The 21,216-nt window shown below is 35.7% G+C and overlaps 1 protein-coding gene across 1 annotated transcript in view; it reads right to left on the bottom strand.

Annotated features, from left to right (window-relative positions):
* LOC150089526 (uncharacterized) overlaps nt 1-20,732 on the bottom strand; it is a 46,516-nt gene extending 25,784 nt beyond the window's left edge. Inside the window, exon 1 of the mRNA XM_090390014.1 lies at nt 20,600-20,732. Coding sequence (XP_090246140.1) covers nt 20,600-20,638 — 39 coding nt within the window. The 5' untranslated portion in view covers nt 20,639-20,732. The remainder of the gene's footprint in view (nt 1-20,599) is intronic.
* Between the last annotated feature and the right edge of the window lie 484 nt (nt 20,733-21,216).

The following is a 21,216-nucleotide window of genomic DNA, read 5'->3' as shown; positions in this document are numbered from 1 at the left end:
TTTTGCCCTCTTCCTGGTAAACTAAAAGGGTTTTAATTTTAAATCCCCCGCAACGTTACCACTCAACAATAAAGTCAACCGAACCTTTGCTGCTTTGAAACCTGGCATGTTTTTTTCTTCTTTCAATATGAAACTTCTTTTAGGCATTCTTTTCCAAAAAAGTTCTGTTTCATCTATTTTAAAAACTTGTTGAGAATATAACACATAATCCCGCCCCCCCTTCAATAATTTTAACAAGTTATTTTTTGAAAGTTTCGGCTCCTTGATCTGCACTTGCGGCTTCTCCCTGGATTTTAAATCTATTCAACCAGCACCCTTACTACTTTTAAATGGTTCCACATTTTGTATTTTAAGATGAGTTTTCTTCAGATCATCATATAGGTTAATATCTCTCTCTCTCTTCTTTTTTTTTTTATAATATTTAACTTAACTCAATTCTGCATTGGATATTATCTTCAATTAAAATTAGTTAAAGTCTCTCCATTTCAATCCCAATAGCCGGCCTAACCCTAGTTGTTTGCAGTGGAACAGCTGTCTTTCCCGCTGCTAAAATTAATTCTTTATTTTTAATAATTGTTCTTACAGTTAAACCTGCCAGTCCTAAATTATAGCACACATCTGCTTGTCATTGACTGGAATCAATTTGCTTCAAAATGTCTAATTTAATTTTCAAATTCAGTCTTTTTCTTACATTTGTAGTCTTCGTACTGCATCCAGACGTTACTTTTTCATTCTTATCCGCCATTATTAACTCTTCGAAAATGTAACTGTGTTGGTTGCATTAATTATGATACGATGTTCGAATAAACTGTCCATTACACACGATATCTAATATTGTACTGAGTGATGACTAGCTTCGGATAAATGCATATAATGCAAATATTACAAGCAATATACTTGACCATTTTTTAAAATGTTGATCTTGGAACTACGTAGTAGTGGCATGTGATGCAAGAAAGAAAGTGTATGAGCTTATGCAGCATCAGCCAAAAAAAAAAAAATCACACCATTCCCCTCCAAATGCCTGTCCAGTTCCTCCTTAAATTCATTCAACCTATCAACTTCCACAACGACAGATGGAAGCTTGTTCCAGCAATCAACTACCCGCCGGCTAAAGGCAAACTTCCGCACATCCATTCCACATCCGTCCCTTCCTAATCTGAACTTATGCCCCCTCAGGTTCGTAATCTGAACAAGTGGAAGGATCCCATCAGAATTCAGCGTGCTCAATCCATTCAAGGCCTTATACACCTCAATCAGTTCACCGTGCAGGTGCCTAGTCTCCAGCTGCTGCAATTTGCAGAACTTAAGCCTCTCTTGGTAAGAGGATCCCTTCATTCCCCTCACCAATCTTGTTGCCCTTCTCTGTACACGCTCAAGTAAATCTACATCCTTCCTAAAATGAGGCCTCCAGACCTGTAAGCAGTACTCAAGGCATGGCCTGACCATTGCCTTATACAGAGGGATAATCACCTCCTTTTCCCTGCTAGCAAAATTCCTATATATCATTGACAAAACCCCATGGCCTGCCCTGGCAGCCTGTCTGCATTGCTCAGAAAACTTCATATCTGACTTCAACAATTACTCCCAGGTCTTTTTCATTTTCTACCACCTTAAGTGTAGTACCACACAGTTGGTACATTTCTCTGGGGTTACTTCTACCCATATGCAGTACTTTGCACTTGTCAGGTTAAAGTCACTGTACTGCAATTAAATTAGTGTGAGAGAAAATTTTACTGAGCGTGGGAAATGTTTTAATGCTGTTTTGATTTTCATTTTCAAGCTATCGACTCCATCAGATGAAATGATTATGCCAAAAATGCAATCTGTAAAAGAGCATTATAGTGATTTGTGACAGCGTTATAGTCACAGATACGGGGTATAATATAAGAACAGCGTTATAGCAAATCAGCGTAAAGCGAACCACGTTATAACAGGGGCCTGCTGTATAGGACTCAGGTCCGGGCTGTTTCCTGGCCAGCTAACAGTTGTAATGGACTGTTCTTCCAACCATTTTTTTTCACCTGTAACAAATGTAAACACATTACTGTCCAACCTCTAATGCAAAACTGGCTGGTGCAGAACTGGAAAACTAATGCAGAAATGAAGCTAAAGTAACTACACACGTGCCTACTTCCACTTTTCACCCGATGACAAGGAGCAGAGCCATCCTGAAAGATGCAGTTACTTGGCAGGTTGAAATGGTCTCTAATGGCTGGCAGCAATTTGCCTTCCAATACAGCCAGGTATTCATTGGCATTTAAGGAACCTTTTATAAACTGCAGGTGATACGAAATGCACCACCATAACATTTGGCTGGTAAGGAATTTCACTGTAGACACTATACAGTTTGGATGGTATTCTTCACCACGTCTACGGCAAATCGTCTGTCTCCCATCAGAGCCATGCAGGTTCAATTTCTTCTCATCTGAGAAAATAACTGACTTCCACTGCTCGGGGGTCCATTTGATATGCTCCTTATACCAAATTAATTGGGCCGTTTTCATTTTTTGTGAGAGGAGAGGCTTCTTAGGACAGCGGGCTACAAGTCCATTTTTGAAGAGGCATCTTCTGACTGTTACTGCACTTGCTACCACTCCTGTATGTTCTTCCAATTCTCTTTTCAGCTCAGACGAAAAAGCTTTACGGTTTTTAAGTCATAAATGCTTCAAAACGTGGTCCTGTTTTGGCATAGAGACTCATTTGCATCCGGTTCCTTTTTTCCTATCAGCACAACCATCCTTGTATTCTTGAATTTGGAAAGAAATCTACTCACTGTCAACTGATTACAAGAGACTCTATAAGCAATATGACGGGAAGAACATCCTTCCTCAATTAAAGCAACAATAGCAGTCTTTCTTCATGGCATCAACTGCACGTAACTAGCCATCCTGACACAAGCAGGGAATGACTGCAACTCTTGCAGAGTGTGCTTATATAGCTGAAAGTAACAGCTGATGCAATATTACATCATTACCTATGCATGTCAATCTTATCTGATGCAATCTGTAAGAAATATTGCCATATACTTATGTTATTCGGATGACAATTACAATTTTAAGGGGTGATGCACTGTCTTTGAACACCAGTCTACATTGAAACTTTATTCATCTGATACTTCTGCCAATCTAACGTGAGTGGCCCATCTTTGGATCTTTTCTAGAAGCTCAATGTCTTTTTTCAAATGAGGTCTCCATACTTGAACACAGTATTCCAATTTAATTCAACCCTACTTGGTTGGGTTGAATTAAAATACAACAGAGGAAGAAAGGAACCCTCATCTTAAAGCCATGTTTTAATGCAGGAAAAGGCAAGTGTAAGACCTTGCATTTTGCGGCATTAAAACATAGCTGCAATTTTTCTGACCATTCCTGTAGCTGTTCAAGTCATCCTGAAGGAGTGCTGCTTAGTACTGATCATTAAATAATTTACCAATTTTTATGTCATATTCCAATTTTAACGTTGAGCTTTCTATCCCAACATCGATGTTGTTTATGAAATCAGAAAAAACAGTGGTCCAAGAACCTAACCCTGGGGGACCCCACTTCTGATTTCGAGTCAGCCTGAAGAATATCCATTAACCACAATCCTCTGCCTTCTGCCCTGCAGCAATCCATCTTAGAATTTTTTCAGTAAACCTAACATGGTCCAGCTTATACAGTAACCTCTCATGAGGGACTGAGTCAAATGCCTTGCTAAAATCCAAATAAACTATGTTGAAGTTATTTCTAAATAGGCCTACAAGGCTGGGACAATTCATATTGAACAATTAAACTTTACACCAGCCAGTATTCAAATAAACAAATTCCAAACCTGCAACTAAAACACTTTATTTACAATAAAATAAGATAAAATACGAGCGTATGAAATAAAATAAAATATATAGTCTAAAACTGATGTAATTTAATTTACAATAAAATACCAAAATATAAAATATATAAAATATGATGATAAAAGCGATAAAAACAGTTAATAAAATACCGTAACAACTGTAGCTTTCGGAGATAGCGATCTCCTTTCTCAACAGCATATTTCTGCTGTGTGGCACATCCTTAAATAGCAGATCTCCCCGGAGGATGCTGTCATCACGGATCATGCACAGGAGTTCTGGGACCGTAAATGGCTTGAGAGTTTATGTATTGGGGCAGCTAGCAATTCCATTAATAGAGACAAGGGTGTACGCTTACATCCCCTCTTTGAAACTGTGGTTCTTGGGCGAGATGAACGGTTTCAGCTAGCACGCTCCCGAGCCATTTCTGGTTGCGGTGCATAAATGGGAAATTCCAGCCTTACTCCTGAGGAACCATGTGACGAAGTGCCATGAATCTGCTATTTAAGGATGTGATGCACAGCAGAAATATGCTGTTGAGAAAGGAGATCGCTATCTCCGAAAGTTACGGTATTTTATTAACTGTTTTTATCGCTTTTATCATCATATTTTATATTTTTGTATTTTATTGTAAATTAAATTACATCCATTTTAGACTACTATATACAGTGAAACTTCTCCTAACGGACACCTCTCTTTAACGGACATCTCTCTACAATGGACATTTTCAAATTCCCCAACTCACCTCCATTGGTTTTAACGTGTTTTCAGCTTCTGTCTAGCGGACATTCTCTGTAACGGACGCGGACAGGCAATCTGCACTGTTTCGTTTAGGTTAGCACTTAATTTGATCTCCCCATAACAGACAGCGGGCGAGCTCACGGCTCTTTTTCTATGAACTTTTCTTCCACGTATTGCCTCAATTGTGTGTTTATTTTCTATTTCCGATTCTCTGAATTTTATCAAGGTTTACGTTGCGGTTCTAAACCCTTTTTCAAGAATTTTAAGGCACGTGTAAAACTTCTGATGAATTCGGTGTGTGCAGTGGGGGGGGGGGGGGGGGGATTTGGTCGGCCTTTCATCTTTTCAGTTTTAGTTTTGTTCAGTATCGTGTGAAGTGCACAATGTCTTCTCGTAAACATTTAACTTTAAAAGATAAAGTCGAACTCATTAATGTGTATGATCGGCAAAACAATAGTGTTCGCAATCTAACTGCAAAATGCAAAATTGGGAAGATGCAGGTAAGCGACATCCTAAAGAAAAAAAATTAACTGCTCAAATAATTTTGGCAACACAGAAATGATCAGGTTCAAAAATCATTCCCGAAAACTGTTGGACTTCAAATTGAAAATGTTACGTATGAGTGGTTTTGTCAGCTCACGTGCTAAAAAAATTCCCATTAATGGGCCTATTATTAGGGAAAAGGCTTTGGAGGTTGCAAAATCTATGGGAGTAAATGAGTTCAAAGCTTCTGTGGGATGGCTAGACAAGTTCAAAACTCGGCATAAAATTTCTTGGAAAACCGTAAGTGGTAAAGGTGGATCTGTTGATACTGGGGTTGTAACAGAGTGGACCATCAAATTGGAAGATTTATGTCGTGATTTTGAAGCTAAGGATATTTACAACTGTGACGAAACAGGGTTGTTTTTTAAAGCTCTTCCTGAAAAAACAATGAGTCTAAAAAACGAAAAGTGTCAGGGCGGAAAAATTTCTAAGGAACGCTTGACTGTACTATTGTGTACAAATATGCTGGGAGACTTTGAACAACCTCTTGTTATAGGAAAACCACAAAATCCTTGTTGTTTCAAGGGCATAAAGTTGAATCTTTTGGATGTTGACTGGAAGTCTAATAAAAAAGCGTGGATGACACCAGATATCATGAGCGAATGGATAAGTCACTTTAACCAAAACATGATTCGTCAAAACAGAAAATTATTCTTTTCATGGATAATGCTGCATCTCACCGGCACATTGAATTGTCCAACATTCAAATCATTTTTCTGCCACCAAACACATCTGCAGAGTGTCAGCCCTTGGATCAAGGGATAATAAAAAATTTTAAACTTCACTACAGAAAACGTGTTTTAAGACATCTCATTGCAAACATGAACAATGTAACATGTAACGAGTGACCTTGCAAAGAAAATCAGCATCCTAGATGCGATTCAATGGATTTCCTCTTCAGTAAACGCAATTAGAAAACAAACTGTTGTGAACTGTTTTGTAAAGTCTGGCTTCTCAAACGCAAAAATTGAAGTTGTGAACAGCAATGTGGAGCAACAAGAAGAATAAGAACTTCAACATCTATTGATAATGTACGATATTTCAGCTACAAGTGACCCTGCTACAAAGATATAGACTCGAACCTCACTACAGAAGATGGTGCTCTAGATATCAACGACATTATCATTGATATTTTTCAAAAGTTCCTCATGAGGATGGAGAAATGGAAAGAGGTCATTCTGTCGAAGAACATATTAACGACGAACCACCGATGAAAATAGAAGAAGTGCTCATACAAATCAATCGTTTAAAAATGTTTTTCGCCGCTGAAGAAGATACTGAAGGACTTTCGATGGTTTCTTCACTCCAAACAAATGTTGAAAACAAAATTATCAGCCGGAAGAAGTTGCAGAAGAAAATAAGTGATTACTGTATGTATTTTTCTTAAGACAAAGTCATAACATGCATAGCACAATTGTATGTATATTATTTACAAAAATATTGTGCAAAATCTGTATATAATTTAATTTAACATTAAACATTTAACGATTTTTCTTTCTTTCTTCCCCCCCCCCAGACTTCTTGTTAGCGGACACTTCTCTCTAACGGACAGATTTTCATTCCCCATGGCTGTCCGTTAAAGGGAAGTTTCACTATTTTATTTCATTTAATTTCATACGCTCGTATTTTATCTTATTTTATCATACATAAAGTGTTTTAGTTGCAGGATTGGAATTTGTTTATTTGAATACCGGCTGGTGTAAAGTTTAATTGTTCAATATGTTGAAATTGTTCCCTACAGCCAGCTATGATTAACTGTGTCAAAACAGCTGACTATGTTAGTTAAACATAATGAATGCTGAGCTAGTCAGTCAAATAGATGTTCTATTTCACTGGCAAGTTCTGCATTCATCCATTTTGGAATCCCCTCTTGCAACATTTTCCTAATACATATATATAATTTTCCTAATATGTATGTGTTCATGGCATCTCTGATTTTTGCTATAAATGTATTCCATAATTCAAATGTATTTGCCCTCACTTTGAAATCTGCCCAATTAATAAATACCATATTAATTGAGCAGACAAAACCATGTTGATGTCATGTGTTATTCAGAATGCCATATATATCTAAATGTCCCTGGATCACACTCTTAATCACCGTTTCCAAGATTTTCCCTACCACTGAAGTCAGTCTAATTGGTCTGTGATTACAAACTTTGCTCTTAGATTTATTAGAACCATCTTTATGTATTGGTGATACATTGGCACTTCTCCAATCCAAAGTTATTTCTCGAGTACAAAGATGCCCTCATGATTAACTTCAATGGTTCAAAACACTCCCTGGTGGCTTCTCTCAAAATTACTGAGTATATTACTGTGTAGTGAACAAGTTTCTGGGAATTTCAGGAATCTGATTGAGGGTGTATAAGGCCTTGAATGGTTTTGTGCATGCTCAATGCTGATGGGATTCCTCCTATTGCACAAATTCAAATTGAGAAAAGAATTGTAGAATAGATGTTCGGAAATTTGCCTTTAGCCAGCGAGTGGTTGATTTCTGAAACAAACTTCCATCTGTTGTTGTAGTAGAAGTTGAGAGCTTAAATAGAATAGATGTTCGGAAATTTGCCTTTAGCCAGCGAGTGGTTGATTTCTGAAACAAACTTCCATCTGTTGTTGTAGTAGAAGTTGAGAGCTTAAATAAATTCAAGGCGGAACTAGACACATTTGGAGTTAATGGACAGTTGAAATGGGAAGTTTTTTTTTTGGCTGATGCTATAAGCTTGCTTTCTTGCATCATATGTCTCTACTAATATACCTAATATGCTAATATACCATCAACTCTAGGGGTTTTACTTGCCTTTATGCTTGAAAGTTTTTCATAAAGAGTCATTTCCAATTTTGAAATCACTAATTTAATGTAAGTGAGTCTCAGTTACACAGCCTCTTCTCAGCATGAAGGGTCTTTCAATTCATCCGCAACATCAGCTGGGTTATGTAAGAGTTTCCCATACCCAATGCACAAGGGTACAATCTGATTCGCTTTTTTCTTCCTTGTATTCATATACAAATAATATTCCTTGTCCCCATTCTTTGCTCTCTTAGCCAGTGCTTTCTCATAAGAAGCCTTGGCCTCTCTAATCTTATTTGTCGTCCTATTACAAATCAACTTTTACCTGTTGTAGTCTTCAATACTATTCATCGCTTTGTAACTGTCCCATCCTATCTTTTTCTGCTCTATTTGACTGGCCAGCTCTGCATTCATCCTGCAATATTTTCTTAATGGTATGTATGCATTCATGGCTTCTGTGATTTTTGCTTTAAAGGTATTCCATAATTCAAGTGTATTTGCATTCACTCTGCAATCCACCCAATTAACAGATACCATATAGTGCCTTAAACTGTCAAAGTCCACTCTTCTGAAATTAAAAACTGCACCTTTGCCTTTAACTACTGCAACACTTTTCTTCATCTTCCAACTAACAACTGCGTGATCACTAACCTGCCAATGGTTCCTGTATTTTAAGCCCTGTGATGTCAGCTAATTCATGAGTAACAATGAGGTCAAGAATATTCTCATCCCTAGTATTATCTCTGACATGCTGGTACAAATAATAATAATCATCTAGTTCATTTAGAAAAATTTTTCCCTAAGGTGAGTGTACCTCCCACTTATTCCAATTAATCTGGAGCAAATTGATGTAGCACATAATTAAACATTGGTGCTTGCTTGCCCATTCTATTTGCATGTAAAGACTCTCATCATACTCTTCACAATCTTCTGGGCTATACATTACCCCCAACTATCAGTATACCTTTGCTTCCAACCAACTCATACCACAGATTCTATGCTGGCAGACGTAACTTCAGACTCAGCAAAAGCTCTTTCTGAGCTCAAACAGCTTTTGATAAGATGCATGATACCACGACCCCTCCTATCTTCCCTAAAGACATTATACACACCATAATGGAACTTATCCCCAATTTCCGGGTGGCACCACGTTTCTATTAAGCTTTATTTAATTTTATTTTTGTTAGTTGTTGGCACATCAGCTTCTGTGGCCATAATGCACCCCCCTGATCCAAGCCCGAGGCAGGATTTGAACCCGCAACCTTTGAGTTACCAGGCATGTACTTGACCCACCTGGCTAGCCCGGTCGGCATTAAGTCCTATTATGTCAGCATTAGCTCTCCTAACCAGAGATTCAAATTCAGCCATTTCATTGGCAACACTCCTAACATTACTGCAGACACAGTTAAGGCTAAATATTCTTCTACAGTTTACAATCCTGACACACATCCCTTGAAGTTATTTAGGCTTGTTTCCCTATCTTTCACATCCTGCTCATTCGAAACGTTGCTACACTCAGAACATCTTGCCAACATCGGCTGTTGTGGCAACAAACAAGGATTCTAGAGGTAATGCGGCGGTGATTACTTCGAATAAAAATAAAACCATATTTGGGCTTTTTCATGTTGTCTTCTTTTTATTGCACCAGTCCAAGAAGTGATTACCATACCTTGTATCTACTCTTCTACACAAGATGTAGAAGTTTTTGAGAAATAATAAAACTGTTACAATCAGTGCTGTAATCGTAAGATTAGCAGAACGTTACAAAAAGCAGAGAATATTGTGCATATCAGGCTTATTAATCAAATTTCGGAGGGTATATACAGTGGCAAACAAAAAAACTGCATCACTTGTAAATTTTGCGCTGCATTGTGGATTGCAGAAATGTTTGAAATGCATTGGTTAGATGGTATATATATCTCTGTGAATGAAATCCAATAAAAAGACTCCCCTGATATCTAATTGCCACAAATATCTTCCCAAATGGTAAAATGCATAATTAATGGCAGTATGAGAAATCATTCTAAGACAATCATGACAACCAAACATACATTTTATTGCATTTACGAGTACAAACTAAAATAACAAGTTAATGTAATAGTATTATGTACTGAAAATCAGCAAAATTAGTCCTCAATATTTTATTGTTCTTCCTCGAGCTACAATTACAGCCTTGCAACAATCTGGCATAGAGTTAATCAACTTCTGGATATATGGTTGCCCAATTTTATGGTACCACACCCTTACAATGCTCTCCTGCAGCTGAATCTTACTTGTTGGCTTCTGAGCAATTTTAGATGACATTATGTACCAGCAATTTTCAATAGGGTTCAAATCTGACTGTTGCCAGGCCAGTCTAACACTGTAATGAGGTATGACTGCACCTTAAGGGAGGGAAAACATTGGTGTTAAGTACATTTTAAGCCTTGTGAGACAAACTCATCATTAAATGTAAATAGCATAAAACTTACCAATTTTGCTGTGTGGCAAGGTGCTGAGTCCTGGACATCTGTGTGGTGATCCCTAATAATGGGTTTCAGGCACTCCTCCAAGATAGCAGTGTAGGTTTCTGCATTCACTGTTCCGTTAATAAACTCAATTTGCCCCACCCCTTTGCTTATTATGCATCCCCAGACCATCTGAATGGTGGGGAACTTTACAGTTGGTGTTATGTAGTCAGGATGGTATGCCTCCAATTTTCATCTTCTTACATATCACTTCCCATCCGAGCCATGCAGGTTGCATTTTGATTAGTCAGAAAAGATGACGGTGTCCCATTGCTCTTTTGTCCATGGAACATGCGTTTTAGCCCAAGCAAGTCACTTCCTCATTTGTTGGGTCAACAAAGGCTTCTTTTTGGGCCAATAGGAGTTTACTGCATAATGGCTGTTCCAGAATGCAGACCACATTCTGAAAGCCGTCTTTGGATAGTTTATGCACTTGTTCCAACAGCAGAGGCCATCCCAAAGTCCAGTTTTAGATCAGGAGCCTAGCATGGTGATCACGAAGGCATAGCCATTTCAAATATCAATCTTGGGAAGGCGTAGTCACTCTCTTACAGCGAGATCCAGGTCTTCTCTCCACATCACCGGTTTCACACTTTAATTTCAGTATCCGGGGTACTGTTGATCGGTGACAGCCTATTTTATCAGTGATAGCACGCGTAGATAGCCCTTCCTGGGACAGAGCAACAGCTACACTTTTTTTTCTTGGTGTCAACTGAACATATGAAGCCATGCTTACACCTCCACAAAACAGGATACTAATGGGTGTGCAAACCTTTCCAAAGGGATATTTACAGAAACGGCTAATGCAATACCTTGCAATTACTGCCTGATGCAATAGAAGTGTCTGATGTAATACCTTTGCTTTGTGATAAACAAAATTACTGTAATCAAACAATATCTTATACGTTTCACTACAAATGTTACTTTTTTTTAAAGGTGATGCAGTTTTTTTGTCTGCCACTGTATATGCAAGGTGGAATTAAGAAGTAGGTTAAAAAGTGCAAAGATGGATGCATAAATTACACAAAATGCCATAACTAATAGAAGAATAGCAGAAATTGGAGATATTGTAGGCATGAGAAGGAAAGAAAGAATGTGAATATCCTATATGTTATAATGAATTCAGCAAAATTATAGGCTGATCTGAAGAGCCAATTAGAGAGAAGGGAACTGTAAAGCAAAAAATTATTAAATTAATATAAGGAGTAATAACCAGCATCAGATATGGGTGGGTAATTTTGGTTATAAGTCCAAAAAAAGGTTAGAGCAAACAAATTTAAAATCTGATATTAACTAAAAGTAAATATTGATACATGATCAGGTATATCATCAGGGAACTACATGTGATCATATATCAAGGACTGCATTTCTATACTGATCCATACCTGTGGAAGAAAAGCAAATTTAAGAATAAAACTTTGAGTGAGATCAAAACAGAGAACTTTATCCTTTTTGATTGATCACAGAAAAAAATAAATAAATATTCAATGGCTGTTAACAATATAAAGTGAAAACAATGTTTACATGCATGATCGCTGCAAGACGGATGTTCTTAACTTGGGAATGACTTAGCAATTTAACATCTCATATCAATTTGTGTGGTGTTGCTACGCTAGTAATAATTATATTGTTCATTATTAATTTAACATATAGATAAAAGTTAATGTAAAGAAATTAAAAGCATTTAATTTTCAGAGATTTTAATTATAACCAGATCACCCAATACCACAGAATGAGGTTGACTGACATTAGCTACTTTGGGAAGATGACATAATATGAATTTAACAGTAACAATCAAGGCACACACACCAGTATTTTCACCACATATGACTTGAGTTTACTGCATAATGGCTGTTCCAGAAGATCTTTTATTAATATGCTGGTCCCCCAAACATACACCACTCAAGCTGGTGACTGACTTTTGGCAGTGGCAACCACATTTCAAATGTATGGAATAGCTCGTAGCTCCCCCAGTGAGCTATCCAGGAATGTTCAACTTGAACGATGTATGAGGGCATCCATAAGAGGAAAGAATGCAAAGGTGTGGTTTATTAAGAGATTGGAAGCATCTCAGTTGAAAGGAGAATTTGATTTAGGTGTATAAGGTAGGGGGGAGCAAATACCAGGGGGTAAGTGTGCAGTCAGATATGAAGTACAGTAATACCCCGACTTACGCGAACTCGGAGTTACGCGGTTCTTGATTTTTTCGTTTGGCAACGCTGCCGCCCACTATCTTCAAGGTCGTTTTTCATATGTTATCGATATACGGTGCGACGGCGGAGAATGAGAGCGAAAGATGAACAAAATTCAACTTTGCTACTTTTATGTTTTTTATATCAGTGAAGGGGAAACACATTTCACCATAATAACGTAAAAACCAACACAATTCCAGCTATCGGTATAATCGCAAATGCAATTAGATCGAGTTTACTACCAGTTTATAACAGATTTCACTAGCAGAAACGCAACTGGATTTTTATTGTTTTATGGTAGTAACCCCTAGAAATGTGAGGTGTTAATAGTGTATCTCTGCCTTTATGGTGTTGTTTATTCAGTTGCTACATGCGCGCAGCTTTGTTTATGCGTATCAAGCGTGCCTCCTCGTTTTGTAATTGCGCTTTATTCCCTAAAAATTAGTAAAATACTTAAAAGGTGTGAAAAGGAAGGTCCTGGTGAAGACACTGCAGATTCAGAGAGAAAAAGAAAAGCAATTATCGATAAACAGAGGCGGACTGGGTCAAAAATTCTCACCCGGGAAAATCTATAGTGGCCTCATACTATGGTTTATGGCCAAAATCACACTGGCCCACCGGGGTTTCCCCGGTAAGGCTTATGGCCAGTCCGCCTCTGTCGATAGAGAAAAAATACGAAATTGTGAAACGCTTTGAGCGAAATGAAAGACCATGTGATATTGCACGTGCTACAGGCCTAAATGAAGCAACGGCGAAAAGCACATGACAATTGCAAACTTGACAGGTTGAAAATTGAAAAGGGCTCAATTGTAAAGGGCTTAAAAATTTTAGAAAACATAGACTCCAACGAAGAACGCGTTATAGCTACAAAGCAAGGAATAAAAAAAATTATTAGCTTGCTACGACGAAATTCTGCGTGAAAAAAAGAAGGCGTTGTGTCGTCAGACGAATTTGTTAGATTTTATGAAGCCATCGACATCGAAATAACTTTTTTACGTAAGTCATTTGTTTTTTTAATACATATTTTTTATTAATATGTATAAAGAACTGCAATTTTATTAATATTTTTCTTCTAAACTAGTGTTTTTGTTAGTCCTTGGTCCCAATTAAGCAAAATTTATATGTATTTATATGCAAAGTTGTACCCCGACTTACGCGATTTTCGTCGGACCCACCTATCGCGTAACTTCGGGGTATTACTGTACTCTGAACAATGCAGAACAATATACAGGAATTTTGCCAGCAGGAATAAGGAAGTAAATATTCAGCTAAAATGGTTAGGTCACATCTTGAGTACTATATACAGGTATGTAAACTCATTTTATGAAGGGAAACAAAAGGGTATGGGTACTCTTACAAAAAAAAAAAAAAAAAAGACTAGTTCTGCAAATTACAGCATCTGGAAACTAGGCACCTGTGACTGAGATGTTTCAGGCTGTGAATAGATTGAGTAGGCTAAATGTAGCTGGGATCCTTACTCATGCTCAAAGAATACACATAAAGGGGGTATAATTTTAAACTGGAGAAGGAAGGTTGCAGGATAGACATTTGAAAATTTGCCTTCAGCCACAGGGTAGTTGATTGTTGGAAAGAACTTCTATCTGGTGTGTGGAAGTAGGCAGTTTGAATAAATTTAAGGAAGGATTAGACAAACTGTTAGATAGTATGTATAGATGATACAGTCCCCCCCCAGCTGCTGTATACGCTAGCTTACTTGTATTATTTGCCACTATTAATGCAAATACTAAAACCAACTTTGAGATTAGCCCATATCTGACACAGTAAATTAATTTCTGTTGGAGAGTGCAGAACTGCAGATGAACACCAAACTTCCAAAACACAGTATAGAAAAGTTTTAACATATTAAAGTATTACTACAGGATTCTTACAGAATAATAATTATTATTACAAGACACACGAATCAGATTCTGTTTGAGTATCCAAAGTTCTCTTAGTACAGTTCTTAATCGTGTGTAAATCTGAAGAGGAAAAAAAAGTTATTTGTAATTTAATTTAAAAGCAGTTAAAAGATATTTGTTATCAAATATTTATGTCTTTAAGAGTTGTTACATCTGGAATGGGGGTTGAGCTCAAAAGGAGATAAAAAGGAAACTGCATTCCTGAGTGGTTGAAGCTGACAGTCAGGTGAAATTTATGGTGCAACTAGATCCATACCTCCTGGAAGTAGTAAAAGGAATATAAAGTTTTTTTCTGTTTTGTCTAATGTAGCAAAAGCTAAACAACCTTGCATTTTTTGCCTTTACTAAGGCCTACATATATATCAGCCCATGGGCACACCACTTTTGCAGACAATACACAACACATGCATGAAAGGCGATGGGGGAACCAACCCCAGATTAGGTCTGTGTAATCTCTGTAGACACCAAAACTTGGCACAGTGCACAAGCTCTTAACCCCTCATTACAGGAACAGAAGGCCAGTACTGGTACAATGAGGTTTGCTTGGGTTTGATTTCCATTGCTTATGAAAACAAGGAATAAAATACCATACTGAAATTGATAAGTAAATAAAAGCAGTTATATTCTTTTCTAGAAATTTACACTATAATAAATTACAGTAAAGTGAACCTCTCTACAGTGAATACTGGAACAGAAAAGTGTCCACCACAAAGTGTCCCTTTTAAAGAGAGATATCCATTAAGAGAAGTTTCACTGTATTAGTCTCAATGAATAATTTGATTTTGTAAAAAAGTTATGGCTGTAATTACAGATACAGTAATAGTTGGTGACATATGAAACAATGCTGTTTCCTATATTACACATATATACATGTGTAATACCCTGCTTCCATGTCTTATAAATCAGATTTTAATATGGTGTAGGATTTCCTTTTGCCTATAATGTCATTGTATTCTTTGCGGAACAGTTTCGCCCATTTGATATATTTGAGAAATATTTCTCAATGCACAATCAGTAAATACTAGTGCTTCAGAGTTGCCAAAATTTTGTCAGTGATGCAAAAAATACCGAATCAATCCACCTATATCTACCAAATAATTTTGAATATGCATGCATTACAAATGTATAACTGGACATTGTAATATTTTACTTCTTTCATGTCTATTCATAAAAATAAATAAATAAAAACATGTCAGCCTCCTTACAGTACAACTGCTTAGCTTCATACAGTGTATACAATTCAGAGGCAGTTGAGAGATAGTGAATCAAATGGTACTATTATGCACCTCAAACCTTTTACCAGCTCATCATTAGCACTATACAAGAACATAGAATTACTAATTTGAATTAATCAAAAAAATAAAAACAAATTCTGATAGTAGGTCCGAAAAATTCCTATCTCAATCTTTTAAAAATACAGGCCACCTATAAATCGCATATCCATGTACAATAGAAGAATCCCAGTTACCTGAAATAACTGGAATCAAGTGTCTGTTTTAGATAGTCAATTTTTTTCAGATAACTAATTCTAAATGCACTCTACCACATATAAAAGGGAAGAGAGAGAAAATTAATGAGATTATAATAATTTGAATTTATTATTTACATACTGCATATTCTGCAAGCTATACAGCTTGAAAATAATTGCAATGTTCTGCTGCTTGAAAGTGTCAGTCTTTTTTTCTCATTGAAAATTCTGTATTTTCAAAAAACACTGGTTCTCATTCAATTCTTGTGATTAGGTCCATCTATAGATATTGCCTCTTCATTAACTTCTGCCCATTCAAATTAGTATAACTAAGGATAAAACCATTTCCTCATCTGTTAAAATGCAGTAATCTGGACTGAAAACAACCTGCAGATAGCATGTAGTTCATGCTTTTTTGTTTAGTTTTTTGTAATGCTACTACAATGGCCAAAGAATTTATTACAGTTCATTGAACTGTACATCAAAAATTCCTCTTTATGGAAAATTAAACTGAAGGAATATACAGATAAAAATTTAAAGTGTATAAAAATATATATAAGTAAATAAATAAGAAACTAAAAAGTCTGGTTTGTTTGTGAAAGAGGACAAGCAGATTATCTGTGGCACTTCCATATCACACCAACACACTGTTACATATTAAAATCTTGCTGGGGAAAAAAAAAAAAAAAATCTACAAATTGATGTTGCATAAATTTCTAATTATAGTAATGCTTTTTTAAAAAAAGTGACATTTTTTATGTATCATATCAGTGTAGTTAGTGGCATACAGAAATGTTATGGATCAAATTTATGATTTTACTATATTCATATGATAGTTGAGTTTATTACAGTTAAATATTAAACATTAAAATTTCTTTGAGTGAAATTAAAAGAAAAAATAAAGGCAAAACAAACTTTGAAAAAAATTTTCTGATAATCAAACTTCCAAATAACTAAAATTCTACTACACATTACATTGTATATACTCTTGGAGGGATGGGGGCACATGCACAAAACAAATACCAGGCACCAGGTCATCTAAAATTGTTATGACTGCATCTAGTATGTTCACAATATTGTTCTAAAGCTCTTCTGCCATTGCCCACATTTGCACTGATGCTAAGATTCTAAACCAGGAGGAAATTCCCCAAGGGGGGGAATTTTAGGGTTTCAGGGTGGAATTGGGACCACAGATTGACAAACTCACAAACTGTTGGAATACTGATCTTTCTACAAACTACAATTCTACAGACTGTACATAATCTACAGGACATCACACTTTATTGGATGTCACATATTAAATTAAAAATAAAGTTCAATGATTTGTAGAATTTCTTAAAATACCGATTTAGATTGACTCAAGTTAATAGCGTAATCACCATAAAATTAAGCTACGCTATTAACTTGAATTATAAATATTTCACTTTTTTATCTGTGGACATATTGCAGTTATAGTTATATTTGACTTTTTCTTGTTTTTTATGCAAGATTTGGAGCCTTTTGAGTCAGACAATCTTGGAAAGGAGTGAATGACATTCTGATATATGGTGAAAAGGGTGCATGGGGCAAAAAAGGTTGAGAACAACTGTTCTAGATGCATATGACTCGTACCATAGTTTGATGTACTTATTCAAAACAATGGTTACAAGAATTGTTACCAATGTTTTGAATGAGATCTACACTGCTTTGATTGACACATTTATAAAAATAAACTTAGAAATAATTTTTAAAAAGCAATAATAATAATAATAATAATAATAATAAAAAACTAGTTCACATACAAAATGATTACACAAATAAAATTTGAAGAATTTAATGTTGCCCATAAATCTGCAAGAAGATTACCCACTTCACTCGAGTGACAACTTCATGCTACTCACATTTCCTAGAAAAGTGACACCATCCAGATACACGTTAAGAGCGATTTTAAATGGCAATTTTAGTTTTGACTTTCAATCTGCATCAAAAATTGTGCTTAAACTGGAAGTCTAAACATCGGATAAAAAGTTAAGAAATGTAGATGTTGATTATAATCAGTGTATATATAACTTAACTTTTTTTATTTGATAATTATGAAATAATATACCTCAGGGTTCAAAATTTTCTAGGTCAGAGTGATCCCCTTGCTAGTTAAGTAAAAGTTCAAATTTTTAACCAAACTTTAATTTTTCAGTAATAGATATGATTTTTCCTATGTAGGTTTCCATAATTTGAGAAAACAATGGCATCATCAACAATTCATATTCAGAGTGACCCAGATAGCATTATAGAGGAAAATATAAAGTGTATTCCACAGACAATAGCAACTGTGAATTAGAAGTTTCTGAGGAATATAGTGATCATTATGATTACTCTACCAACTTTTGGATTGCAACCTAACCACCAACAATTAGTTCAGTTCAAATGAACTTGTTACCAAATTAACAGGAGCTACTCCCTGTGGTGAAGATATTGAAAAAGATAAAAGAGGAAGAAAAACAATTTCTAAGAATTTTTGCCAAACAAAAAACAGTGGGATTGTTCAACTATGATTTCACCAAGCATAACACTCTGATATCACTCCATCCCCAAAAAGAAACCTGATGTCTTGATCTCTTCCCTTATAGCACACTGCAAAGAAAATGATCAAAGTTATTGCATTTTATATGCATCAAAAGAGGAGCTAATGCATGAAAGCGCAGAACACCTTTTTCCCCTGAATTCTCAAGGCAGTTATTTGTATTTGCATCAATTCTGACAGTGAATGTACCATCTAGTTCCTTTACATACATGATAATTCAACTTAAACCAACTTAATGGGTTGCAGAAACTATACAAGCAGCTACAAAGGCATAAAGCAATTTTAGTTGCACTTAACTTATTTCATCAATGACCTTTAGAAATTTGAAAGTGCTTTTAAGCTTCAAAGTTTAAACTCAACCTCACTTTTAAACATCTGCCACCATTTAGCATTTCTCGAGTATAGAATACTTCATCAATGGGTTGTCGGGTCTTTCGATGACTAAGCTCGATTTTTCAGTGATTAAACAGAAATAAACACCAAGGCAGTTTCTGAAGTTGAAGGGTAGCTACAGCAAGGATCACCTCTGATAAAGAGGCAGCCTTCTTTAAATTTTGTGAACCACCGAAAAGTCTTCAAAAGACACATGGCATCTCCTCTGAAAGCTGCTTTTAACATTTTGTGGAATTTTGGTTAAAACAAATTTTGAATGAAAATTCGCTGCTCAGTAAAATCACTCATTTTAAAATGCAACAAAACACATAAAACAATGCACACTTTCAGATTGGCCACAGATAAATGGGCAATTTGTGCATTACTATATCTAGACGAGTAGCACATGTTGCAACAAATCCAAACTCCCCACAACAATGTACAATTTCAAGAATCAAAGTGAATCTCCATACCTCATGTTGGTTGCTTCAATGTGTAGATTTGTTTAACATTCAGAATGCAGTGATTCCATGACCATTGGTTGGACCTTACGAGATGGATCTCTTTTATTTTTGTTTAATATTTTGTTATAGTTGTGGTAGGTTTTTAGTTCCATACATAGTGGTATTTCATACAAATCAGCCAAGGGTGCTCTTGTGAAGGTGCCACTAAATTTGTTCTTTGGTTGTAACTTCTAAATTAACTTTGGTATATTCCTCAACACCTTTATTCTTAATTTATTTCCCTGTTATGCAGTTTTTCTCTGCATTTGTTTCTTACTTAGCCTGTAAATTCTGCATACTTAGCCTTAATTTAGTTCAATATCATTTTATTCAGTCAACATGCAGTTTGTAAATGCATTGCAGCTATCATGTTTACTCTATAATTTTTTTACTATTTTTCTTATGAATTTAAACTTAATTTCATGTATGTATGTTTGTTCGTTTAAGGTTTTTTATCAATGTTTTAGTTATCGGTACATTAAAATTTTAACATAACATAAAATTTAAAAAAAAAAATGCCTTTGTAGTATAGAAACACCTGTGAAGTAACTTGAAATGCCAAAATTTTCTTTCAAACTAGTTTAATTTGTTTGAAAAAGTAGCACTTTTATCGGCATAAAACAATGATAGGCCAAAGATTATTATTACATCTTATAATCGTATTGTAGCATGCATTTTGCACTTTCGTTGCATGCTGTAATCTTCTTCCGTTGTTAAAAATACCCATAAAATATTAGTTCCATAAACAGACAACGCTACCAACGATTATTCAAACAAATACAGTATGCGGCATATACATGGACATAAATTTTCCATTTCAGTTTGTTGTGCAGAAACTAGTCAACCAGAAACTTACAAAACATATTATTACTATTATTAGCCATATAGTGCAAGGAAGCCTGAGACCTATGCTGCACCAGCCAAAAAAAAAAAAAAATTTCCAAGTTACCCAGAGAGAGACAGATTCAGAAGTACAGTACAGTAGATGGAAATCACAAAAGAATAAAAGAATGATATCTGCTCAGCTCTGCTCATACTCACCAGATGTTAGCAGCTCGGGTTAATTATTTCTTAATTCCATTCGAAATAAAATCTATATGGAAGCAGGGGCCAATTTTAGGTAATTATGTCAATATATATACAGAAACCGGTCTTTAAAAACATGGATACAAACCATTCTTTTATAGTTACTGGCCTTCCGATGGATTCCCATTTTCAACGTACGACAAAATTAGGCCTAACAGCACCTAAACATATCTTTAAGATTCAAATAATTAAACATTGAACGATTACAGCGCCATTTTTCAGTATTGTACATGGAAAACAATAACAACAACAAAACATAAAAAAATTTAAAAATATATGTATATACAAATGTATATTTTTTTTTTAGGAAAACCCCAAACACGAAAGGTATCAAAACCTATAGTACTTAGTACCGTGCAGGGGGTGTAAGTGAAGTATGGGGGAGGGGGATGCCGGAAAATTTGCTCTAGAGACTAAACATAGGTTTCACCACTTCAATATATCAGAGATTCTCAAACTGTCTTATAAGATATGTGAATAAATGTTCCGCAAAAAATCGTATTTAATAATTAAAAAAAAATAAAATACATTTTGCATATTTGTAGCATACACCACTTAATAACATTATAACATTTTTTTTTCGATTATTAATATTAGCATTAGCAAAGGCACACTATGCAAGAAAGAAAGCTTATATAGCATCAGCCAAATAATAAAAAAAAAAATCTCATTTCACCCATACACTCGGTCCAAATGTTTGTCTAG

Source organism: Mastigoproctus giganteus, chromosome 2 (genome assembly GCF_048544385.1).
Source record: "Mastigoproctus giganteus isolate SK-2022 chromosome 2, ASM4854438v1, whole genome shotgun sequence".
Lineage (NCBI taxonomy): Eukaryota > Metazoa > Arthropoda > Arachnida > Uropygi > Thelyphonidae > Mastigoproctus > Mastigoproctus giganteus.
The sequence above is the reverse complement of the archived record's forward strand: the minus strand, read 5'-3'. Positions and strand labels throughout refer to the sequence as shown.